This window comes from Colletotrichum costaricense, assembly GCF_030867565.1.
Source record: "Colletotrichum costaricense strain IMI 309622 chromosome Unknown Scaffold_5.1, whole genome shotgun sequence".
NCBI classification, from domain to species: Eukaryota; Fungi; Ascomycota; class Sordariomycetes; order Glomerellales; family Glomerellaceae; genus Colletotrichum; species Colletotrichum costaricense.
In genome coordinates this window covers 1,273,234-1,294,017 of record NW_026848234.1, presented here as the reverse complement: position 1 = coordinate 1,294,017, position 20,784 = coordinate 1,273,234, and the positions used below count along the sequence as shown (strand labels likewise).

Here is a 20,784-nt window from a genome sequence, read left to right as displayed (position 1 = left end):
ACTCGAGCATGAACGCAAGTCGTGGCGTGAGATTTCTCCTGAGGTGAGAAGGTGAAGCCGAAGTGGATGGCAAGACTAGACGACGTGGGCACCATTTCCCGAGACAGACACGGATCGGCCTTCCCCAAACATCGTTGTCACCAAAACTACCATTTGACACCCCAAACCAAATAAGATACCAGTCTCGATACTCGTTTTTAGATCGGGGATTGATGTTGACTTGCCCCATCCCGTAACCTCTCCGAACTTGGGCATGAGCTGTTCAAGGTGATGCTGTGCATCCGAGCTTCTACCTCAAGTCATCACAAATCAATTACGGAGGCGGCAAATCATGAATATGAAGAAATGGAATTCCGGCTGTCTACAGCATTACCAACCCATCATACCCGACCCCGTAGCCCAAACCGTGTTTCCAGTTCATTCAAAAGAAACCATTCAACACTCAAAGCGTGACCCGTTACCATTATATAGTACAATTACATGGACTCCGTATAAACATCACCCAGTCATTCATACGCCGTATCAACTTCGCCTAGTAGTGACGATGACGCCTGGAGCGCCCGGCGCCAATGTCGATGCGGCTCATTTCCTGCATCAAAGCCCACTCGTTATCGCCATTCGCGCCGCTCATGATAGGCAAGGGGACCTTCGCTGGGATTGGGGGCGCGCCGCCATATCCGCCTCCAGGAGAGCTGCCGTACTGTGGTGCATGGTTCTCGCTGGGGTAGTCCCACGTGCTTGCCCTGGGGAGACGCGGTGGCGTAAAGTCGCTGCCATGATCTTGGTAGTTGTGCGACGAGATAGGGGCTAGGGGACTGGAACCCGCCGGTGATGTTGTAGGCATAGCAGACATGCGCTGCGTCTTCTTTTGCAAGCGGTTCCGACCTCCGCTCGGCGGTGTGCCCGGGACGTGGTAAGGATCTGAACCGTATGTGACCGGCGATGCTTGAGACTGAGGCCGACCTGCAATACGCAATTGCCGACGGCCAGTCGGGGGCATTACCTGAGTAGCAGCTGGTGACGCTCGTGAGCGGACAGAAGCCGTAGCTGGGGTTTTGGGCCCCTTAGGCTCGGGTTCCGGCGCCCATGTGTCCATAGGCAAGTGGTCTGAAGGGTCGATCTCACGTCCATCGTGAGTAATGATCTTCTCATCGGGGTCCGGTCGTGAAACGTTGCTACTGGTAGCCGACAGCGATGGGTTGAGAGCATCGTACGAATCCGGCCCGAAAGGGATGCCAGAGAGCCTCCGATGGTCAGACGGAGGCGGCGCGGGACTAACAGATTTCCGCTTAATGGTGTGATGCGGGTTAGGTGAGGCTCCCCGCGACCTCATGTGCTGCGGGGGCGGCTGAGGCGAAGCTCCTCTTCTATCCATCGTCATGTTCATTGGATTGGGCGATACACCTCTCCTAGTGCCGTGCGGGTTTGGTGATGCGCCTCTTGCCATCATCGGGTTAGGGGACGCACCCCGACCTCTCATCGGATTGGGCGAAACACCCCGTCCACGGTTCATGTCAGACTGAGGAGCACCGTACGCCACAGAGGAGCGGTGGTTGTATCCTGGTGGAACATAGGACTGGTTCGAGTAGCTTCCGTCGTAACCGAGTGGCTCACTGTGTTGTCTTCCACGAGTTGGGGTAGTCATGCTCTGATCAGTATAGCGCCGTTGTTGACGTCTCTCCTCATAGATGCGTTCCGAGATCTCCTGCGAGGCGCTGTGATCGACGCCTGGGACCAAAGAAGCTGGCACAGCGGGCATGCCGTGAGCCGTGATCTGCGTTCCACCCAGCTCAGACCTCTGCGAGGTATACTGATTCTGGCTCCGTGAGTGCGAGTGGTAGGATGCTCCGTCCATGGGACTTGGAGCGAAGTCACGAGAGGCAATAGGGGAGGCTTGTTGATGACGAACCATCTCATCGCCCCGGTACGGCTGCGGTGAAGTACTGTAGTGGCCAGGAGAAACATTGCCCCTGCCAGCGAGGACCAGCTCGTCGCCCCTGGGCTGGTAATCTTGCTGGTAATCTGGTTGTGGCGATGTACTATAATGACCAGGAGAAACGGCGCCTCTCCCTGCGAATACCAACTCGTCACCTCTCGGCTGGAACTCAGGTCGTGGGGAGGTACTGTAACGTCCGCCTTGACCCATATCATCCCCTCGGCCATAGCTAGGCTGCGGTGAGTGGCCACGTTGACGAGTTGAGCTGGCACTTCCCCTTCCGCTGATATTCAACGGTGCCGGACTGGGAACCTGGTCGTATCCCTGGTCGTATCCCTGGTCGTATCCCATTTCGTCATACTGTGGTGTATGGGAGTTTCGGCGCCGAGTCATCTCGGTCGACTGATGATGATGCTGCTGCTGCTGCGGTGGCGGCTGGATTTGCTCTTGGCGGTAACTTGGCTCATCGTACTGGGGTGCGCGAGAAATCCTTCTCTGAGCATTGCTCGCGGCTGTGTTGGGCGATTCCGGCACATCTTCGACTGTCGGCTGCATAGACCTATACTCTGCGTGGGCATCGTACGAGTGATGTCTCGGCGGCGCCGAGTCTTGACGATGCTCTTCAGGAGCTGGCAGCGCATTTGTGACCGCAGGTGCTGAATCGAAGCCACGGTATGTGGGGCGTCCAGGGTAGGCTGCCGTAGAAACGGACGCACGATGAGCCTCGTTTCTGAGTACATCTTGCCTCATGGCATTAGCTGGTTTGGGGGGAGTGTCATAAGCACCCCTCACGACCATGTCTTGTGAGTTTCCGCTGTTGTGCCGACTTCTGTGAGCGGGTGGAGGTGGTGGTCGATCATCCTCTGCAGGCGAAGCATGGCGCTGGTCTTCCAGATAGAGCATATCACGCGGTGGCTCGGAGCCCTGACGGTAGTGAGCTTGGTTGACAATTTCCTGGGATGAGTATCTCGGGCTGTAGTCCCTCTCGTCATGGTGGGAGCTGGGGCTGTCGTATCGGTCCTGTCTCGGCGTGTGCTGCGGTGTAGTTTCCAAAGGTGGCAAGGCAGCTTGGGGGGAGTGCGCGTGCAAGTCTTGTTGGCTAGACCAAGCATCTGGAGCGGGGCTGGTGTTGTACTCGATGGCTTGCAACGGCGATTGCGTAGGTATCTGAGCGGGCTGTTGCTGTTTGGGGCCCTTGGGCATTGGTCGGGACCCGGAAAGACTGATCTCTGAACCTGTTGGCGTAGGAATGTTCATTTCTTTGGGCCCCCTGGGACCTCCGGTTCGAGGCGGGGTTGGCGCCAGATCCGGGGCTGGGCCGGCGGGTGCTTCACCCGTGAAGGGATCAGATGGCAACGGTCTTCGCTTAATCTGCTTTCGGGGAATGGTACCGCCGTAGTTCTCGGTCGGCTCTGCCTCAACTGGCTTAGGCTTCGCAACTGGCTTCTCGGGTTTCGGTCGCTGGTCATAGTACGTGATCTCCATGCGGACCTCGCCAGCGTATTTGCCCTTGAACGCCAGGTTGCGCCAGATGTCGTTCTGGCCTCCACCCGGTACGATGATGTCCTTGAGGTCGATCCATGTCTCTCCGATGAGATCCGTTTTCTTGTCGTCGTGAAATACGGATACCTTGAGCTGGTAGTAATCTGGTGAATCGTGTACGGCGAAACGAAGCTCTTGGTCCCTGAGAAGTCAGGGTTAGCAAGTTGTCAATTGTAGAGAGAACGACTTGGTGGAGAAGAGGCAAAAATGGTTACCATCTGGGCGTTTGGCCTCCGCGAATATCTGTCGTGGTCCGCTTTGCTTCCTTGCCGAGGCGGGCGGCGCAGTAGGGATCTTGCTTTCCAATGGTTTTGCGGTTGGGCAGGTTCTTTGCGCGGTCGACAATAGCGACTAAGGTTCCAATCAAGGGGCCGTCAACGGTAGGGTCGGCGAAGATTCCGGCCGTGTGCATCCCATTGAGGGGGTGGACTTTGGATTTGGGTGCCGCCATCGCTGCGGTGTTTTGGCGGTTGCTGTTTGCTGCGCTGTTGTAATAAGTGGTTTGTTTACAAGTTCAAATCCGCTGTGATGATGTGAAGTCGAGAGAAAGGCAATAAACCAGGGCTGCTGATGAGCCCCAGAAGCGAGAAAGAATAGCTCTTCTGATAGAAGCTATTTACATGTGGGTTGAGGAGCCTTTGAAGACGGGTATCAAAACATTCGATGTCGAGGAAAGCAGATGTGACGGTGGAGCGCACCGGTAGCAAGTCGATAAACAAAAGATCAAGATCTTGATGACGACGAACAATGAGAAGGAAAGGAAAGCGAGGACGTAGTCAAACGTGAATCAACGCTTCAGCCGAGGAATGAATGACAGCGGCAGCGGATGAGGTGGAGGAGGAGAAAAGAGGTGGAAGCGTGAGAGAGTGTGTGAGATGAAAAGACACCGAGAGTGTGGTGGTGGTGGTGGGAGCGACACGGCCGGAGCTGAGCAGGTGCGGTGCGACGTTGGCGGGTGATGAATGATGTCGCTCCAGGATTGTTTTTGGCGGCGGGCGACATGGAACTTGCAAAAGACCATGCCAATTGGAGGGAAAGTGGGGCTGAGTTGTCGAGCCAAGGTATCTCGCCTCACAATGTCTTAGCGAAGCTACCTTGTTGGAACCTACACTTTCCTAGGCTTAGCCCAGGACCTTGGGTAGACACCTCTTACAGCCCTGGACCTGTCGAGTTTCCCAGGTATGAGCTGCTAACCTTCCCGTTTTCTGACTGCTGGGATGTTAACCGTCCAACCTCAGCCCTCCAAAGTTTTACTATGTGCGCCCTGCGTTTGGCCAGTTCGGCTGGGCTTAACCTGATGTAAGGTATCCATCCGTCAAGATGCTCACATCAAAGGTTCCGTATCAATAGTCATTGAAGCGTCTGCCAGGCGTATCAGGCTGGGTAACTCGACTGCGCCAAGGCACTCCCATCGGCCAGAATTCAGAGGTGGACCGCACTGTGCGTGCAGGGGCCGTCCCAGGGCCGCGCGTGTGGTGGCTGGGCGAATGAGGGGCGACACAGTCCCCACCTGCACTCCACCGCAAACCTGAATTGGGGAATATGTTGTGGCTGGTCGGGCTGGGGCAGATGCCACCAAATGCTGCAACCGCTTGCAACTGTTTCTTACCATGACAGGTTTTTTCCCACCTTCTCAGGTACCAAAGTCCTCTAGGAATCCGGAGCTCGAAATCCAGGCACCATGAACCAAACAAACACCAGAAGCGGCCTTGCCGGGACCCGATGTGAGACGACGGGCCAAGGAGACCGTCATCGTTTTTTTCGGGGTTCAACATGTCAAGTCAAGCGGGGTGGCAGCACCGAGTGATATTTGGCTGGTGCCTGGCAGTCTACATGCTCGGTACAGATACCTCCCCCAGACGAATGCAGATGAATGCAGAACCAACAAATCATGCCACTCTTGATTCGGCACTCCATCTTGGGCCGTATCACTCTACGAGAAATCCGGGAGGCTGGCTATGTCTATAGACGTCCAGGCCTTGTCTTTTCTCTTGCGCCCTCATCTCCAAGATTGGCAGGGCTTTCAATACCAGGAACCCCAGGGCATCAAGAGGTTGTCCTCGACCGCTACAGGGTTCATGTGCCGTAGCACAGGGGTACGCGAGCTGAAGAGCAAGGATTCGAGATTCCGAAAAGGCGCCCCTCCCAAACCTTTTTTCTCATCTTGCCGTCATTTCATCGTCTTTACCGCCGGCCGTCTCGCCTCGCTTGACGACAAGCCATGTCGAAGATGCTACCCGAGTTCCCATCAATTGCTTCCCGTGTCTGCTCCGCTGGCGGCAGGGGAGGGGTTTAAAGTGAGAAAGAGGAGAAGCCAATATGGCACTCTCCAACTGTGCCACTCGGAGTACTCTACTTCTCACGGAATATCGAGGATTGGGCCCAAAGCCGTGACTCGCTCCATCGCCCGTGGGCACAGTACGGGAAAAACGCGTACGAAGTACAGCAAAGAGACCACAGACCGATGCAGACGACGTGGTCAAAAAGTTGAAACATGAGATTGAGACCGTTGCATAACTCTGCGCTTTCACTGCACCGCTTGCAGGCTATCAGATGGTTCTCCAAGTGAACAGGTGGTTGGTGTCTCGACTGAGGCAGCTACACCTACAAGTCTGACGTTTCTGAGCTATGATTGCCACCGCTGATCACCTTACCAGTGCGTTCGCCCTCGAATTTCCAAATTTCTTTGAATTCGACATCTTCGTTCCTATCCGCGGAGTTGAACGAAACTCAATCCGCGTCTTCGGCTCCAAGAGTACTCTATCCGTACGCGAGAACTTCTGCTGCGGACCTCCCATACAGGCCCTCTCCAGCTTTAGCCATGGCCCGCACCTGCAAGCAGGGTACATGCACATCATCCCGGACTGAGCCTCACTGGCTGACGCGCTCAATGGGCCCCAACTCGCCAAAACGCCGCCCCAATGAGAGATTCACAATAGGATCAAAGGCGAAACAAGCAGGCCCGTCAACGTGAAGCATTCCCCAGAAAAGCCCGAAACTACCAATCACAAAGGTTCAACTTCCGCGTTCACGACATCATCTCTGGCTCTACGGCTCCAAAGGCCTTTACGCCAAGAGCTGAACGCTGACGACTACCCGTCCTTCCCCCGCGGGACCAAAATAGAAGCACGAGAATTCACAAGAACCACAGCGGATCGATCGGCCCGTCACTCATCTTTTAAGCTTTAAACACATAAGGATGAATTCGCGATCTCGTCAAATTGAAAAGATCATCCTTCACAGTGGGGTCCGGTAGGATGATCACCTCACCCTAGGCGCCCAGATGCATCATGTTCTTCAAGAACTCCCCGTCGGCATATCACTCCTCCGCATCCAAGACGTTCTGGAGACTGACAGACGCTGCATCGTATATACTTACATAATCCTCCGTGAGGGATCGTGGGATTGCGTACATCATTACGACTCTCCGCAATTGCTGGCCAAGACGTTCTAGACGCTCGTCCGTCCACGCAATGGCATGTAGTATGACGATGAGTCTCGAAAACCCTCAAAATCCATCCTCAGACAACGAGGCATAATTTAATTGTAATACCAGGTAAGTAGACATGCATAACACGTAAGTCTGTCTCAGCCCCAAGAACCTGAGACTATCTCTCAGAGCCGCCACATAAGAAATTCAGCCATGTTTCGTTTCTAGCTCCCAGACGTTTGGTTTCGTCCGCTGTCCTCGGGCCAACGGTCAGTGGGCAAAGTCCGTCACTTAGGGTTCTACTAGCCTTTCAAATAGAGGAAACAAAGGGCGCTGCTTGACGTTGCACAGTGTCCGTGTTTTAGTGCCCTTTTTTCTTTGCTTCTCTTGGGAACAATAGAAAGCCGCTAATGTAGTTCGTCTGGTCTTCTTCCTTTTTTTTTCCTCTTCTGCTTTTGGGGGAAAAGCTTCTGGTGCAGCTACCAAGTCTCGTCTCACTTTCCATAGCAACCGACCTGAGCTAGTGACTTTTTCCCCCGCTGCACGCATCGTTGCTGTGGAAAATGTGTGGTGCGTTAACGGGTTTTGAAGCCATCATCACCACCAGTTCCACCAGAAGGTTTAGATGATACTTGATTGAAAGTCTGCCCCTTGCCTTGATCTAGTTTGCTTCTCTCCATAAACCCCTATTTGATCAGATTGAAGATATGACTCGAGGTTTCTGTTGAGACGGCAACTTCGCTATTGGAGAAGCAGGGTCCTCCTCTATTACTGCAGCTGGCAGCCGATGCGTCGGGTATCTCCTCTGGGGGCACAGGGAGCACCCCCACCTCTGTCCGATCACGGCTCATCGCACCCGAAGCCGAAGCCCAACGCCGGCCTCCCGCATTCCTCGGTCGAGTCCGATGCGGAGCGGGAAGGGTGAAGGGGGCGTGGAGGGCCGCTCACACCCAGGCACTCCGCAAACAACAATTAGGCAACCCCCGAGCCCCCATTTAGCTCCCTTTGACATCAATTCCATTCCGATCTTGGGATCCATGAAGTACTTCCAAGTCCCCAGCTCCGTTCAATAGTAACGATAGTTTCTTTCTGCTCGTTGCCATTGCCGCCCAGAATAACAATGCTCTCCACGCACTGTAATGATGGAGTCTCGGGCAAGCTTTCGAAAACTCGAAAGCCCAAAGGTGGATTCATTGACCTGGCTGGGCATCACCGAAGGGAGGCTGGGGACCACTTCTAAATAGAGTTTTTTCCCACACATCACATAGTCATTCAGAGTGGGCGTTCCCCGACTTTCTACTTTGTGCGCAGTACTGCGGAGTACACTCCGAAGGGAGAACTTGGGCTAGACTTGGGCTAGACAGCTTCGATGACGCGCTGAGCTCGTAGGAGGGATGTTGTCTGTAGCTCACCTCAGCTCATCTTCGCAAAGTACCTGATAACTCTGTTTCGTAATGAGGCTGCAGGTAGTTGGGCATCAATCCACAGAGGCAGCATCAACTGAATGAGCGTAGTTTGATAGTCACAAGAGAAAGCTTCGGGAACGCAAAAGGTTGGGCATAGTCGCCATGCCACTCAGCGGACTCAATTTTGGCCCTGATCCAGTTTCCCAGCGTCTAAAGACAGTGTCGTAAAGCCAACTTCAAGAGGCTAGACATGATTCTCCCAGATGATCTCCGATTAAATGAACGCTCCGTCCGCGTATCGCCAGCATGAGCAGGTGTGAAACGATGAAAAGATTCGTACCCGATCCGAACAATGTGATCCCGAACGGGCACACAAGATGCCTACAGAGAAATCCAAATGCGCCCCCCTCAGTCTTTCCATTCCAAAAGCTTGCCAGCTTCCAAAACGCCAACCATGTCGCCATGGTCCAAAACAGCCAGAAGAGAGTCCGAATTACAAACATACTCGCCGTCATCCGCGGCGCCTTGCATGCTTCTCACGAAGTCTACGGCACGACGTATCGTTGTCCCGGAAGAGATGGAGAGCATCTCTGCCCTCGGTACCAACAGATGCGGAATGTCTCTCAGAGACCTTGTGAAGTCCACCGTTGCCAACTTCCTAATGCGACTCGGCGATGCTACAGCGTCGCCGACCCGAACCCAGCCTGACGGCGAGTCGTAAGCAGCCCGGAAGAGGTCTGCGCCGACGCTGCTGTCCACGCAAAGGTGTTCCGAGTCATCAATGTCCACCCAGGGAATGGACAAGTCCAGAATTGTCTGAGGTTTCCGGAACGCGGCCCCAATCGCACCACCCGGATGGTTCTTGGAAAACACCTGTGCAACGCTCGGGTGCAGCTCCTGCGCGGCGGCAATGGCAAGCGCGTCGCCGACGGCCAAGGCGACCGTTGTGGACGTTGTCGGAGCCGAGACACCAAATGACGATGTCTCACTTTCGTGGACTGGTGCTGGGAGAAGGATCGTATCCGGTCTGAGTTTGATAAGCTCGCACGTGTCAGGTCTCGTATGTCCGGTGAGGATGACTAATGATGACGGCTTGTCCAAGTGTGGTAATAGGCTGAAAAGTTCGGAGGTCTTTCCGGAGAATGTGATGAAGAGAAGAATATCGTGTTTCTGGATAATGCCCAAGTCGCCGTGAAGCGCATCAATCGGGTTCAGAAACACGGATGTGAGTGAAAGGCTGTTGAATGTCGCAACCAACTTGTTCGCAATGTGACCGGACTTTCCGACGCCGGTAATGATGAGCTTTCCCTTTTCGCCCTTGTGCCGTGTGATGGCCGCCACTGTTCTGTTGAAGCCGTCCCGAGCAACGGGGTCTGTCTCATATAAGTTGGCGACTGACCTCAGTGCTGCGGCTTCTGTCTTGAGAACGTGTGTTGCGGCATGAAGTCTGTGCTGGATTTTGGCGGAGCTGTCATCGCTCTCGGGAAGGTCGTCGGGCGATCCGAGCCTGAGTTCTTCCAATTCTTCCAAAAAGCCATCTTCTGGGGGTGAGACTGGTGGTGAAGGAGGCGAGGGAGGTGGAATTGAGTCGCAGTGATTTGCGCCGAGCACAAAGACCGCGCTGTTTTGCACCGGCCGGTGTTCCAAGTGATGACGTTGATCACCCATATTGATAAGATAATGTCCTCTTCGTGAGCGGTGACTACCACTACTAATTGCACTTCGTGTATGGGCGCAAAGATCTGTGTCGTCGCTCAATAAGCAAATCGTCAACCTCGTTATCGTTATCGATCAATGTAGACTGGGTATCCGCCGTGGACCAGATTTGTGCGATAAGCTCTTGCTTCGAGTTCCTGGGTCCGAAAAGTGATGGACACTTCTGCGTTTGAAAAGTACCGTAGCTGGGCTTGAATCACCTAAAATTGAGTCGCGGGGAGCAGCAGGCGTCAAGATCAAGGTTATGAGAAAACTCCATGACGTTCAGGATTCGCAGCTCGGGGGATTATGGGATTTTGTCCGAAGCGCGCGGTCGAGTACAAGAGGAAGAAAACAAAAATGGACTACGTAAGTTATTGTAGAGAGACCGAGGACCCTGCGCTGAAGCGAGGTGACCTTCCCAAACTCACCTTAATTGCTGTCCCCTCCATTCGGGGCTACCCTTGACTTAGCTTCAGGCGTTGTGGGTAGCTCGCCCCGATCCGGTTCCTTGACTGGCCGATAAACCCATCTTTGGTGCGGCATGTCGCGCTTTGGAGGGATGGTTCTGCATGCCCTGCCTCTGGCGTGATCGAACGAAGCGCGGTGAATGGTTCCCGAGAAAGCATGGGTTGGTAATCAGATCCGGGAAGAATAGGCTTGCTAGCCAGGGACGACACAAGCCTTCTTCCATAGGATGAGGACTGTGGACGTAGATGGCGTTCCCACTGCTTCCGGGCAATTGAGTCAGAGCAGACAGACCGAACAAAGATACGGGCGATAAAGAAGCTTTGCCCCAAGCGCGATAGGAGGTCGGCATCACAAGCAGCCCGAGCCTGGTTCTTCTGGTGGGGTTCCGCGAGTCTATGATCCCTCGATGTTTCTCAAGCATGGATTTTGTATATCGATGCGGCCTAGCCTCGCGATGATGCGTGCTTTTGGCATATGCCAGAATCGACCACCCCCTTAATATGAAGCTCCGAGCAGACTTTCTATCGTTAATTCCCGCTTGACCGCTTCAGCTGGCTACCTATTGCAGCTGCCTAGCAATGCCGCAAAAGATTCTAGAATACGCTGTCTCGCTGCTGTTGAGATCGTAGATCGGATTTCTGCGGAGATTTCGGTCGAACTTTTTCTAGGGTAAACAGATCGCCCAGGGCACTGACAGCCAGCACCCTGGGCCCTGAGCAATTGACAAGACCGCAAAAGGCCCGGTCTCCGCTCGATGGATGGAGTAGCGATCCGCTCTCGATGCAGAGTATTTTTGAAGGTTGTCGTGACTCTGCAATTGCAGAATTCTCAGCTCTCAGTTTGTGATTTGCGACACAAAGTCTTTCTCGAGGCGCGTGCATCATCAGCCCAACGTTGCTGCTGGTAATCAGCGTGTTCTCTATGAAGACTGGAGAATTGTTTGAGAAACAGCACTTAGCCAATCAAGGTGCCCATAAGCAACACGGTTCTCTAAATCTGAGTGTGCGGGAGTTTAGGATTAGTATAACGGTGATCACTGGTGCAAATGACTCCAGAGCCAACCATAGAGCAGCATCAGGTCTGCGCATCGCCAGTGAAAGTTGATCCCGGACGAACCATGCCGCCTTGGGTATCTTGGGGGTTGCAACTTGCGGATATCATGCTGTGTTGTAAGAATATTTGATAAAGAGCACCTTGAGTCAGTTCTAGAGCCCCAAGGAGCGCAGATCAAAGGATTGCCGCTCATTGTAGTCGCTTTCACAATGCCTGATTCCTTGCGATTATGCAGCTTGGCGCGGCTGTCATCGTGGCCCTGAGCCTCAGTGCCCATGCTTCCCCGCGGCACGGGCACCTTCGTAATGCACCCCGGGCTAGTAAGCCGGAGATATCGTGTGGCCCGAACACATACGGACTCACCGAGGTAAGGTCAGCGGCCAACAGGGCACGCCAGCACGTGGAGGCTGTGATAACGGCTGGCAACTCGTGCTGTCCACAGATGTAGGTACCGGAAACAGGAAAGGCTTCATTTCCACAGTATCGATAACCTGCACCATTTCGTAGAATTTCCGATGGGGACAAGCGGTGTTGACAAAGGGGGTTGAGAATCTGATTTGAGTTCTCGGGTGTCTGGCATTCGACGACGATCGGCGATCTGGCGTAGACTCAATCTCTGGTGCTTGCACAAGCAGACAAGCTAGGCAGGCGTATCATGCCAAGGCAGCTTATGGGCAGGGCTCCGTTGTGGTGGGAGCAGGGTGAATTATTCTTTGAGGTTGGGCTTAAGCTGATGGAAAGACGGTAGATGGGTAAGTCCGGGGCCGACTTTCGCAGTAGTTCCAATTTCATGTCAACCAGCGAATGCATTGGTTCTTTTCTGGTGCTAGGAGTCGGCTTTGCAGATTGGACATGCATGACTTCGAGAGCGGGTGCAGATAACGGTCTTATTGTTTGTTACTCCCCAACCCCCACGATCCAGATGTCTGACTGTCTGGCTGTCTGACTGTCTGACAGAGCTGGGGTTTCGCAGGCGGTTAGCACGGCAGGCCTGGTTGGTTTAGGCAGTCGAATAAGAAGGACACATTGCCTCAATTTCGTCGTCCGGAATATGTCTTATGAACTCTTGAATCCAACGATATCTGGATCATGACTCACGGGCGCATTCGTCTTCCTGACAGCGTGTTCTTCCCGGAGTTGCTGGTGGGAGAGAGGGTAGGCTGCGACGAAGCTGGACTGCACCATAGAGTGATAGCTTGAGCTTCCATCAGACAGCGATCCGTGCAGGATCGAGCGGTGAAGACCAAGGTGTCGCTAAGGTGAGGGAAAACAAGATGAGATGGTGCTTTGTCCATCACTAACAATTTCGGGTCAACACTGAGCCAGCGATGGCACCCAGGCAGTGGAATCTTTGCTGGTCAGAAACACGGCGGTTGCAGTAGTGGGGAGGGGGCAGTTGGTGATCTATGAGATGAGAGGTGACGGCCGCAGCAGCGAGCGGCAGGCAGTGGCAGTGAAGCATCGCAAGATGGGATGGGAGAGAGAGACGAGAGCGGGATGGTGTGGCAGGTGCCCCGTGACATGCATGTTCGCTGCAACTCTTAGCTGCAACTGCCTGTAGCTGTTCTCCTGCTGTCGCGGAAAGGTACCTTTGATTTACACCATAGTGTATGGTGACAGATGTATCTTACCTACGTAACCGGTGTTGCAAGCCCACCACACCTCGCGCGTCCTTGCCCACGGTTTCCCGAATCAGGCAAGTAGCGTCATAACGACGACCGGTCTGGCCACCACCAATCGCTGGTAGACAACCCCCCCAGCTTTCCCATCCCAGATCCAGTTGTTCCTTCCAAGGCAATTTGGCCATCTGCAATTCTTGCCTCACCCATCTTCTTTTCTTCCCAGGCAGAAAGGAGGGAAAAGAAGACAACAACGACCTTGCTACACTCTACAGTGACCTGTTTTTATACAGCTGTCGATTCGCAAAGATGACACGAGTCTCCGTCTACAGCGCCGCCCTCGTGGCCTTTGTCGCTGGTAAGTTGCATCATCGCCTTGCGCCCGCCCTCCCAGAACCCAAAAGCAGAGGGATCCACCCAGCATCGTCAGCGCTGTTTTTGTGAGCGCACCTTAGTTCGGAGGCCTGCGACGACACACAGCTACAGCAGAACGGAGGGGAGAAACGATAACAAATGCTTCCAAGGATGTGGTGGAAATATTGCGGACGATGCTGACTTTTACGTTCTAGCGACGGCGATGATTATTGCGTCGATTACGCTCCCCCACTGGGTCACCTACACCGTGACGACCGCCGAGGGCAAGGAATACTCAAAACACATCGGTCTCCATCGATCTTGTTCCACTGGGTTCGACGAACCTTGCCAGGTGTTTCCGACCGAGGAGCTGTGTGCAAATGGCGAACGTTATTTCTGTTCCATGTGGCGCTCTGTCGGCTTCCTTGCCTCCTTCTCGACTATTCTGCATCTGGCGTCCATCGTCACGTTCCTTGTCATTATGGGCGGCGGCAAGTACAAGCGTGAAACAGGCTGGACAGTTCTTGGCGGGCTTCTAGTGTTTGTTGCGGCCATCGAGTTCACGCTGATGGGCATCGTGGTAAGTGGCCTGCTGAATGCGCCGGGCACGAGAGCGATGCTAAATATCGTGACCTTCCTCACAGGCATATCTTTACGACAACGACGAGCAGTTCCAGGTTCCTGGCTGGGGGCTGGACTCCTCCTGGATCTTGTGTACCGTGAGCGCTTCAATTTCGATTCTGTGTGCCGCTGGATTGGCCATTTCCGCCTTTGTGCTTCCGCCAGAGGAGGGCTACGAGTTCCTCAACGACCCCATGCCGTAATCGGCATGTCCAACAATCCAAGACTGGGTTTAGAATCAGCTTTCGAATCGTCGCGCATACAGAAAACCGGCGTCTTCATTTGCCTTCAAGGGGGTGCATGTGTTTTATCTTATTTTCTTCCCGTTAGCTTACATGATGAAGGAGTTTTCATACTTGAAAATTTGAAGCGGCTTGAGATGATGTGACGAGAGTGGTGCATCTGGTATATGCGCCATATAATCTAGGTATCCAACACAGAATACACGACTTTTACCTTCTACTGGACTGCAAAGTTGTGCCGAATGTCTAAAAGTGACGCAGTGAGGCGATGTTGATAAGCGCGGGCTAATGTATTCGGGACCCGCCGCATCCCCGCATCCACATACCCATCTCTCCCGCCCAATATCAAACGGTGCGCCACTGCGAAACTCAAGTGAGCCCATGCGAGTTTGTCAAACCTCACAGGAAACAACTGGCTTCTCTCAAGCATTTCCCGCTCAGAACCAACAGAATAGGTTCAGTCTTCTCAAATCTCTCGATCCGAGCTTGACCCCGCTTTCTTATCACCCTATACACGACTCATCACCATGACCGTCCCCGCACAAGACGGGGGTCTCACCCCGGAGCAACTCGAATCTTTCCACCGCGACGGCTACCTCATCATCCCCGGCGCCCTATCCCCGGAGACGGTCTCCGGCCTCCTCGCCGAGACCCACTCCCTGCTGGACAACTTCTCCCTCGCCGACCACCCCATGACGCGCTTCTCCACCGGCGAGAAGGCGGACCACGTCGGCGACGACTACTTTCTCTCCTCAGGCGACAAGGTCCGCTTCTTCTTCGAGGAGGATGCCTTTGACGACGAGGGCAACCTCGTGAAACCCAAAGCCCGTGCCATCAATAAGATTGGCCACTACCTGCACGTCCTCTCCCCGCCCTTTGCCGCCATCTCTGACCCCGCGTCTTCTGCTACCGGCGATGCTGGGAGCGGCCCCGTCCGCGGTAAGCCGGCCGCCGTGGCCCGCAGCCTCGGGTTCCGGGACCCGCGGTGCCTGCAGAGCATGATCATCTGCAAGCAGCCCGAGATTGGTGGCGCCGTGCCCCCGCACCAGGACTCTACCTTTTTGTACACGGATCCGCCGTCCGCCGTGGGCTTCTGGTACGCTCTCGAGGACGCGACGCTCGAGAACGGGTGTTTGAGCTTCCTCCCCGGTTCGCACCGCTGGGCGCCCGTGTCGAGCCGGCTCGTGCGCAAGGCCGGGAACGCGGGGACGGAGATGGTGGACAATGAGGGCCCGCGGTTCCCGCCTGGAAATGTGTACGGCGCCGAGAAGGCGAGCGAGGAGGAGAAGGCTGGGGAGGGCAAGTATGTGCCCGGGGAGGTCAAGGCCGGGGACTTGGTGTTGATTCACGGCAACTTGCTGCACAAGAGCGAGAAGAACTTGAGTCAGAAGGGGCGCATTATTTACACGTTCCACGTCATTGAGGGAGAGGGGAACAAGTATGACGAGAGAAACTGGCTGCAGCCGCCCAAGGCTGGGTTCACCAGGTTGTATTCTTCTTGAGTGGAGATAGAAACTCGTGGGTATTCCTTTGATGGAGACTCAGTCTGCTCCTAATGAAATCAATAGACATAACATCCTCTATATCCTGACATCGAGGTGGTGTACTGGGACAGACAATTAAATAGTGTCACTATTTCTTCGACCCCGTCCGCTTCTTGGGGGCCTCCTCCTCTTCCTCGCTATCATCCTCGCTGCTGTCGTCCTCCTCTTCCGACGACGAGGAAGATTCACTCGAAGTCTCGGCTTCACGCTGGGCAGCCTGGCGCTGTACTTCACTCGCGTTGTCCGACTCGTCCTCGGAATCGCTGTCGCTGTCCGAGTCCGAAGAGTCTGAATCAGACGATTCCTCAGAGCTCGACTCGTCAACGTTGGTACGTCTCTTGCGACGGCGGGGTGCCTTTTCTTTCGTTGTGCCATCGTTGAGCTTGACCCGCTTGTCAGCAGACTCATCCTCCTGAGACGCAGCCGCCTGGGGAGGAGGGGCAGTCTCCTCGGTATCGATGGTCATGGCATCGCTATCCTCGCTGTCATACAGCTCCTCCAATATCGTCTCGGCACGCATGCGCTTGATGACCCTCTGGGTAATGGCGACGTCTGTAGACTTGGACACGAAGCCGGCCTCGTCGAAGCGCTTTCTCTTGGAGCCAGCGCCATTGCCGAGCTGCATGAGGCCAGCCAGTACCTTTTCGTACTCTGACTGCTTCGAGTCCATGTCCGGCGTGCCTACGGGGAAGCCAGCCTTGCCCTTCTCGGCGTCCTCCTTCTTGACTTCCGCCGCCGTCTCCCGCAGCCTCGACCGGGTGAAGCCCTTGAGGTCTTGGATGTACTCGTAAAAGGTGCCAATATCGCTCGACGGGATCGCATCGGCGTGGAATACCCGCTTCATCAGGATCGTTTGGTGGTTCTTGTTAAACTTCCACGACTGGCGGGCGGACTTCCAGGTCCTGAGGTACTCAAGGGAGGGCTTGATATCGGCAGTCGGCTGCTGGGTCGCTGGCTTGGCCGGCTTGTTGCTCTTCTTCTTGTTCTTCTTGGGGTCGACGGCGGTGGTGGTCTTCTTGACGTCGTCGGCAAAGGTCACGGACTTTTGCTTCCTCAGGGTCGGAGTTGCATTGCTGTCGCCGTCGGTGCGGGTCCTTTTGAAGGGGGAGTTGGAGTTGTACGCAGGGGGAGGAGTAGGCTGATCGAGACGTTTCCTTTTGGCGGCGGCGGCGGCGGCCGGCGAGGCGTAGGCGGCGTTGACGACGGGACCGCTGGCGTCCCGGTCGTGGTGTTGTTGCCCGTTGGGCTTCGATCCCTCGGCAGGAGCAGGGCCGCCAATCTCTGCGCCGGATGCGGGCTGCTTGAGCTTGAGGCCCAATCGCTTCCAGGCCGGGACGTTTGGTGCGGAGGACATGACGGGCAGCGGGCACACCCTCTTTTTTTTTTTTTGCTCTTTGCTGTGACCGGCTTTGTCTATCAGATTTCCTCTGAAGGGAGGGGTGCTGCTGCTGCTGCTTCCTCGGGCCGCTGCTGGATCGGAATTTGCGTTTCTGCGCGTTTGGCCTGACGAGACAAGCAACAAATGCAGAATTGGGCCGCTTCGATGTTTTCCACGTGCGATTGGCTTATTCGATTGGAATGCTGTGGCCTCGTATACCGCAGTCCTATTGGGCGCAATGGATGGTGCTTGACACTTGAAAAGAGAGTATTGGGAATGGTCCCAATACTTTTTTTTTCTCTGGCTCTGAATACTGCCCAGCCAAAATTTTGGCAGCAGAGATGCGTTGTCGTTCCCACTGGACAGGGGTGCCCCGCTGCTCCCTAGTCAATTGGTGTACGTACTGGAGAGTGCCGCTTCAGTATTGGTCTCAGCACGTGCTGTGGTAAGCAGCCGTCGGAGCAGCCTTATGTAAGCTCTACGTCGTGCGAGAGTTGTTGCCTTACAGAATGAGCCCGGGTGCAAGGCATCCACTCAGCCTTCTAGCCCAGGCCGGGAGCTTCCCGCCGCTGTCGTTGACTCTGCTCCAGGCAAGCTCCTGCAAACGCGTCGACATCCAAGAGCTCCGCTAGAGCTCAACCCCGACTTCATTGACGACACCCACCTCGACCTTCCACCCTTCAACGACTCTTTCAAGCTACTGACGACCGACCACGATTTTCTTCGACTTAATTTGATCAATACAACCACAGCAATACCGCCAAGATGTCGGGTGCGTCCGTCCTACGATAGCTGGCCCCAACACTTGTGAAAGCCCACCATAGCTAACATGTCTTCCCTCACTCAGGTGGCTCAGCTTACGACCGACACATTACGATCTTCTCCGAGCAGGGAAGATTGTACCAAGTCGGTATGTGCAGTCTTCTTCCCTACAAACCGATTGCCCCTCCCTGTGGTGATGCCGTCATGCGGGGCTCGAAACGACCTGGGCTGGAAATAGTCGATGGGACTAACGAACCGATGCCGAATAGAATATGCCTTCAAGGCAATCACAGCCGCCAACATTATGTCGATAGGCGTCAGAGGCAAGGACTGCGCCGTTGTCCTGTCTCAGAAGAAGGTCCCTGTAGGTCGAGAATCAGCTGAGTTGCCCGTAGAGGGAGAGGAACTGACCCAGGTACAAGGATAAACTCATCGACCCCGCCTCCGTCTCCCATCTCTTCCAGCTTTCTCCATCTGTCGGATGCGTGATCACGGGCTCCATCGCCGATGCCCGCGCCTTCTCCCAGCGTGCCCAGGGCGAGGCAGCAGAGTTCCGCTACAAGTACGGCTACGAAATGCCCGCCGATGCCCTAGCAAAGAGGCTGGCCAACATCAGCCAGGTCTACACACAAAGAGTAAGCAGAATGCAAACTTCGAGGTGGCGGTGAGAACAGGAACTGACGAGTGGTCTAGGCCTACATGCGCCCGTACGGTGTTGCGACGACGCTCATCTCTTTGGACTCTGAGTTCGGTCCTCAGCTGTTCAAGTGCGATCCCGCCGGTTACTACATTGGCTACAAGGGTACTGCGGCCGGCCCCAAGCAGCAGGAGGCTCTCAACCACCTGGAGAAGAAGCTGCGCAACAAGGAGCACGCCCCTGGTGACTGGACGGAAGTTGTTGAGCTCGCTATCACGACGCTCAGCACTGTCCTGAGCATGGACTTTAAGAAGGGCGAGATCGAAATTGGCATTGTTGGAGGACCTCGTGCCGACGGCAAGGAGGGCACCGATCCCGGCTTCCGCATTCTGACCGAAGATGAGATCGACGAACGGTTACAGGCGATTGCGGAGAAGGACTGAGGTGGAAGAAACACATTCCGGCCGGTGGAAGCTGGGAATGGTTGGTGCGGCGGATACTCAGTCCAAAGTGACACTGATGCGTTGACAGGCCAGATCACGCATGAAGTTTGCGGGATATTACAGATGAGAATCAAGTTTAAAGCCCCACGAACCGAGATCCCCGCACACGATTGTACTACTAGCGAGCCTACCAACCACTATAGATCAAGACATTTGGAAGATACTGCCATGATCAATCCAACAGCTATCGATACGAAAGTGTTCGTGCTACAATTTGTGGCTTGGCTGAGTGCTAATCGAGTAGGTATGCTGGGAAAGTCATGGCTTGCCCGAGGCCAGCGGATACCGTGACTCACGGAGTTTGCGCCGGACATTACCTTGACGAGGGGATATGAGACAGCAGAAAATATGAGCACTCATATGGCCCGGTCAAACTGTGGGAGCAATATCAAATAACGGGCGTCGGATACTCCCATGAGGCTGTCAAGGTGTCGTGAAACGGTCTCATAGGGCGGCCAGTGGTATTAAGTGAGTAGACTTCTCCAAAAAAGCAAAAATTGCAGATGATTAAGGACATTAATAATTGCAGGTTGGTCCATTGAGAGCTCCTGATTGCTCAGCGACCCGAAGTCAGAAATGCTGTGCAAATGCAAGGCCATGTCTCCTTTATTGGGGGCTGCAGAGTTCACGAGGCCGAGACATGGATGACGGTTCTCTAGGAAGATGGCGTCCCGAGTCAGAGCTGGAGATATCAGCCCCCAAAAGCTCCCGACCAGTCCTTTTCACAGCAAATGAGTGCCGTAAGGAAAACACCTCCCGAGTCTCCCAGTCAGCCTTCTGCTAGGTCGCAAAGGGGAACGGGGACGGGGGCCTAATGCGGGTGACGGTTCTACGATACTGGTTCAGCTGGAATAAAACGTGCCAAACGTGCCAGCCGTGGGCAAACGTCACAGTTTCGACGTTTCATTGGTCATTATCCCCGTCAAGCCACGAAGCTGTGGAGCAGGACTGCATGCAAAGCTCCAGCCCATTTCCTCTTCCGGCCGCCAAGTCTAGTGTGGATGCAGCTGAAGATCCACCAGCCTTACCTTATTCCGCATCCCTGTCACCGACCTACCGGAGAAAAGACTCGCTTTTGATGGACTCGATGGAGGCCCGTCGGTTTTTTGTGGTTTTTTTTCCTCCGTCATCCCATCTTGGTCCCCCCCCCCCCCCGGCTGCCTGCCGACGAAGACCATGTGCTCGTTCCATCCCACCGTCCCAGATCTTCCCACCCTCTTCCCGGCCCAGGTCTCACATCCCATGCAGCCTTGTCCGGCCCATGTTGAGTGGCCGCAGCCATGATCCCGCATGCTGACCTGCCCACCTTAGACACCAGACTATCGTCAATTCTGATAGCCGTCCAGGGCTGGAACGTGGTCTTACAGGCTTTCAAGACGCAAGTTGGCATCATTCCAAGGCCTCCTGGCCCTCCACGATATCTAGAGAAGTGTCTCTATCGCATCATCTTGCCGGGAACCGGGGGTATGCCACCAGCTTGGCTAGGGTCTCCGTCTAGCTTTGAGCTTGCAAAGCCATCCCAACTGCCAGTACCCCGGCGTGTATTTTCCGATTCGTCAGCTAGCCCTATCAGCGAACTGGGGGGGCCGTG

The 20,784-nt window shown here is 54.8% G+C and overlaps 7 protein-coding genes across 7 annotated transcripts; 4 read left to right on the top strand and 3 right to left on the bottom strand.

The window, feature by feature from the left end:
* Positions 1 to 532: 532 nt before the first annotated feature.
* CCOS01_05587 (uncharacterized protein) lies at positions 533 to 3,929 on the bottom strand (the record flags this gene model as incomplete). Its single annotated transcript, XM_060453765.1, has 2 exons — positions 533 to 3,620; positions 3,694 to 3,929. 2 exons carry the CDS (start codon positions 3,927 to 3,929, stop codon positions 533 to 535), a joined length of 3,324 nt encoding a protein of 1,107 aa, XP_060315537.1.
* A 4,793-nt stretch (positions 3,930 to 8,722) lies between these two features.
* CCOS01_05586 (SIS domain-containing protein) lies at positions 8,723 to 9,982 on the bottom strand (the record flags this gene model as incomplete). The annotated part of the gene is made up of 1 exon (XM_060453764.1): positions 8,723 to 9,982. The coding sequence occupies one exon, from the start codon at positions 9,980 to 9,982 to the stop codon at positions 8,723 to 8,725; it is 1,260 nt and encodes a 419-aa protein (XP_060315536.1).
* Positions 9,983 to 11,869: 1,887 nt separating this feature from the next.
* On the top strand, positions 11,870 to 12,040 carry CCOS01_05585 (uncharacterized protein; the record flags this gene model as incomplete). The annotated part of the gene is made up of 1 exon (XM_060453763.1): positions 11,870 to 12,040. A coding segment is annotated over one exon (171 nt), but the record flags the coding sequence as incomplete, so codon positions are not given.
* Positions 12,041 to 13,461: 1,421 nt separating this feature from the next.
* On the top strand, positions 13,462 to 14,330 carry CCOS01_05584 (uncharacterized protein; the record flags this gene model as incomplete). Its single annotated transcript, XM_060453762.1, has 3 exons — positions 13,462 to 13,510; positions 13,722 to 14,086; positions 14,151 to 14,330. The coding sequence occupies 3 exons, from the start codon at positions 13,462 to 13,464 to the stop codon at positions 14,328 to 14,330; spliced, it is 594 nt and encodes a 197-aa protein (XP_060315534.1).
* A 566-nt stretch (positions 14,331 to 14,896) lies between these two features.
* Positions 14,897 to 15,871, top strand: CCOS01_05583 (phytanoyl-CoA dioxygenase; the record flags this gene model as incomplete). Its single annotated transcript, XM_060453761.1, has 1 exon — positions 14,897 to 15,871. One exon carries the CDS (start codon positions 14,897 to 14,899, stop codon positions 15,869 to 15,871), a length of 975 nt encoding a protein of 324 aa, XP_060315533.1.
* Positions 15,872 to 16,001: 130 nt separating this feature from the next.
* Positions 16,002 to 17,267, bottom strand: CCOS01_05582 (uncharacterized protein; the record flags this gene model as incomplete). The annotated part of the gene is made up of 1 exon (XM_060453760.1): positions 16,002 to 17,267. One exon carries the CDS (start codon positions 17,265 to 17,267, stop codon positions 16,002 to 16,004), a length of 1,266 nt encoding a protein of 421 aa, XP_060315532.1.
* Positions 17,268 to 18,056: 789 nt separating this feature from the next.
* CCOS01_05581 (proteasome A-type and B-type) lies at positions 18,057 to 19,133 on the top strand (the record flags this gene model as incomplete). Its single annotated transcript, XM_060453759.1, has 5 exons — positions 18,057 to 18,063; positions 18,139 to 18,201; positions 18,323 to 18,417; positions 18,476 to 18,688; positions 18,747 to 19,133. The coding sequence occupies 5 exons, from the start codon at positions 18,057 to 18,059 to the stop codon at positions 19,131 to 19,133; spliced, it is 765 nt and encodes a 254-aa protein (XP_060315531.1).
* Between the last annotated feature and the right edge of the window lie 1,651 nt (positions 19,134 to 20,784).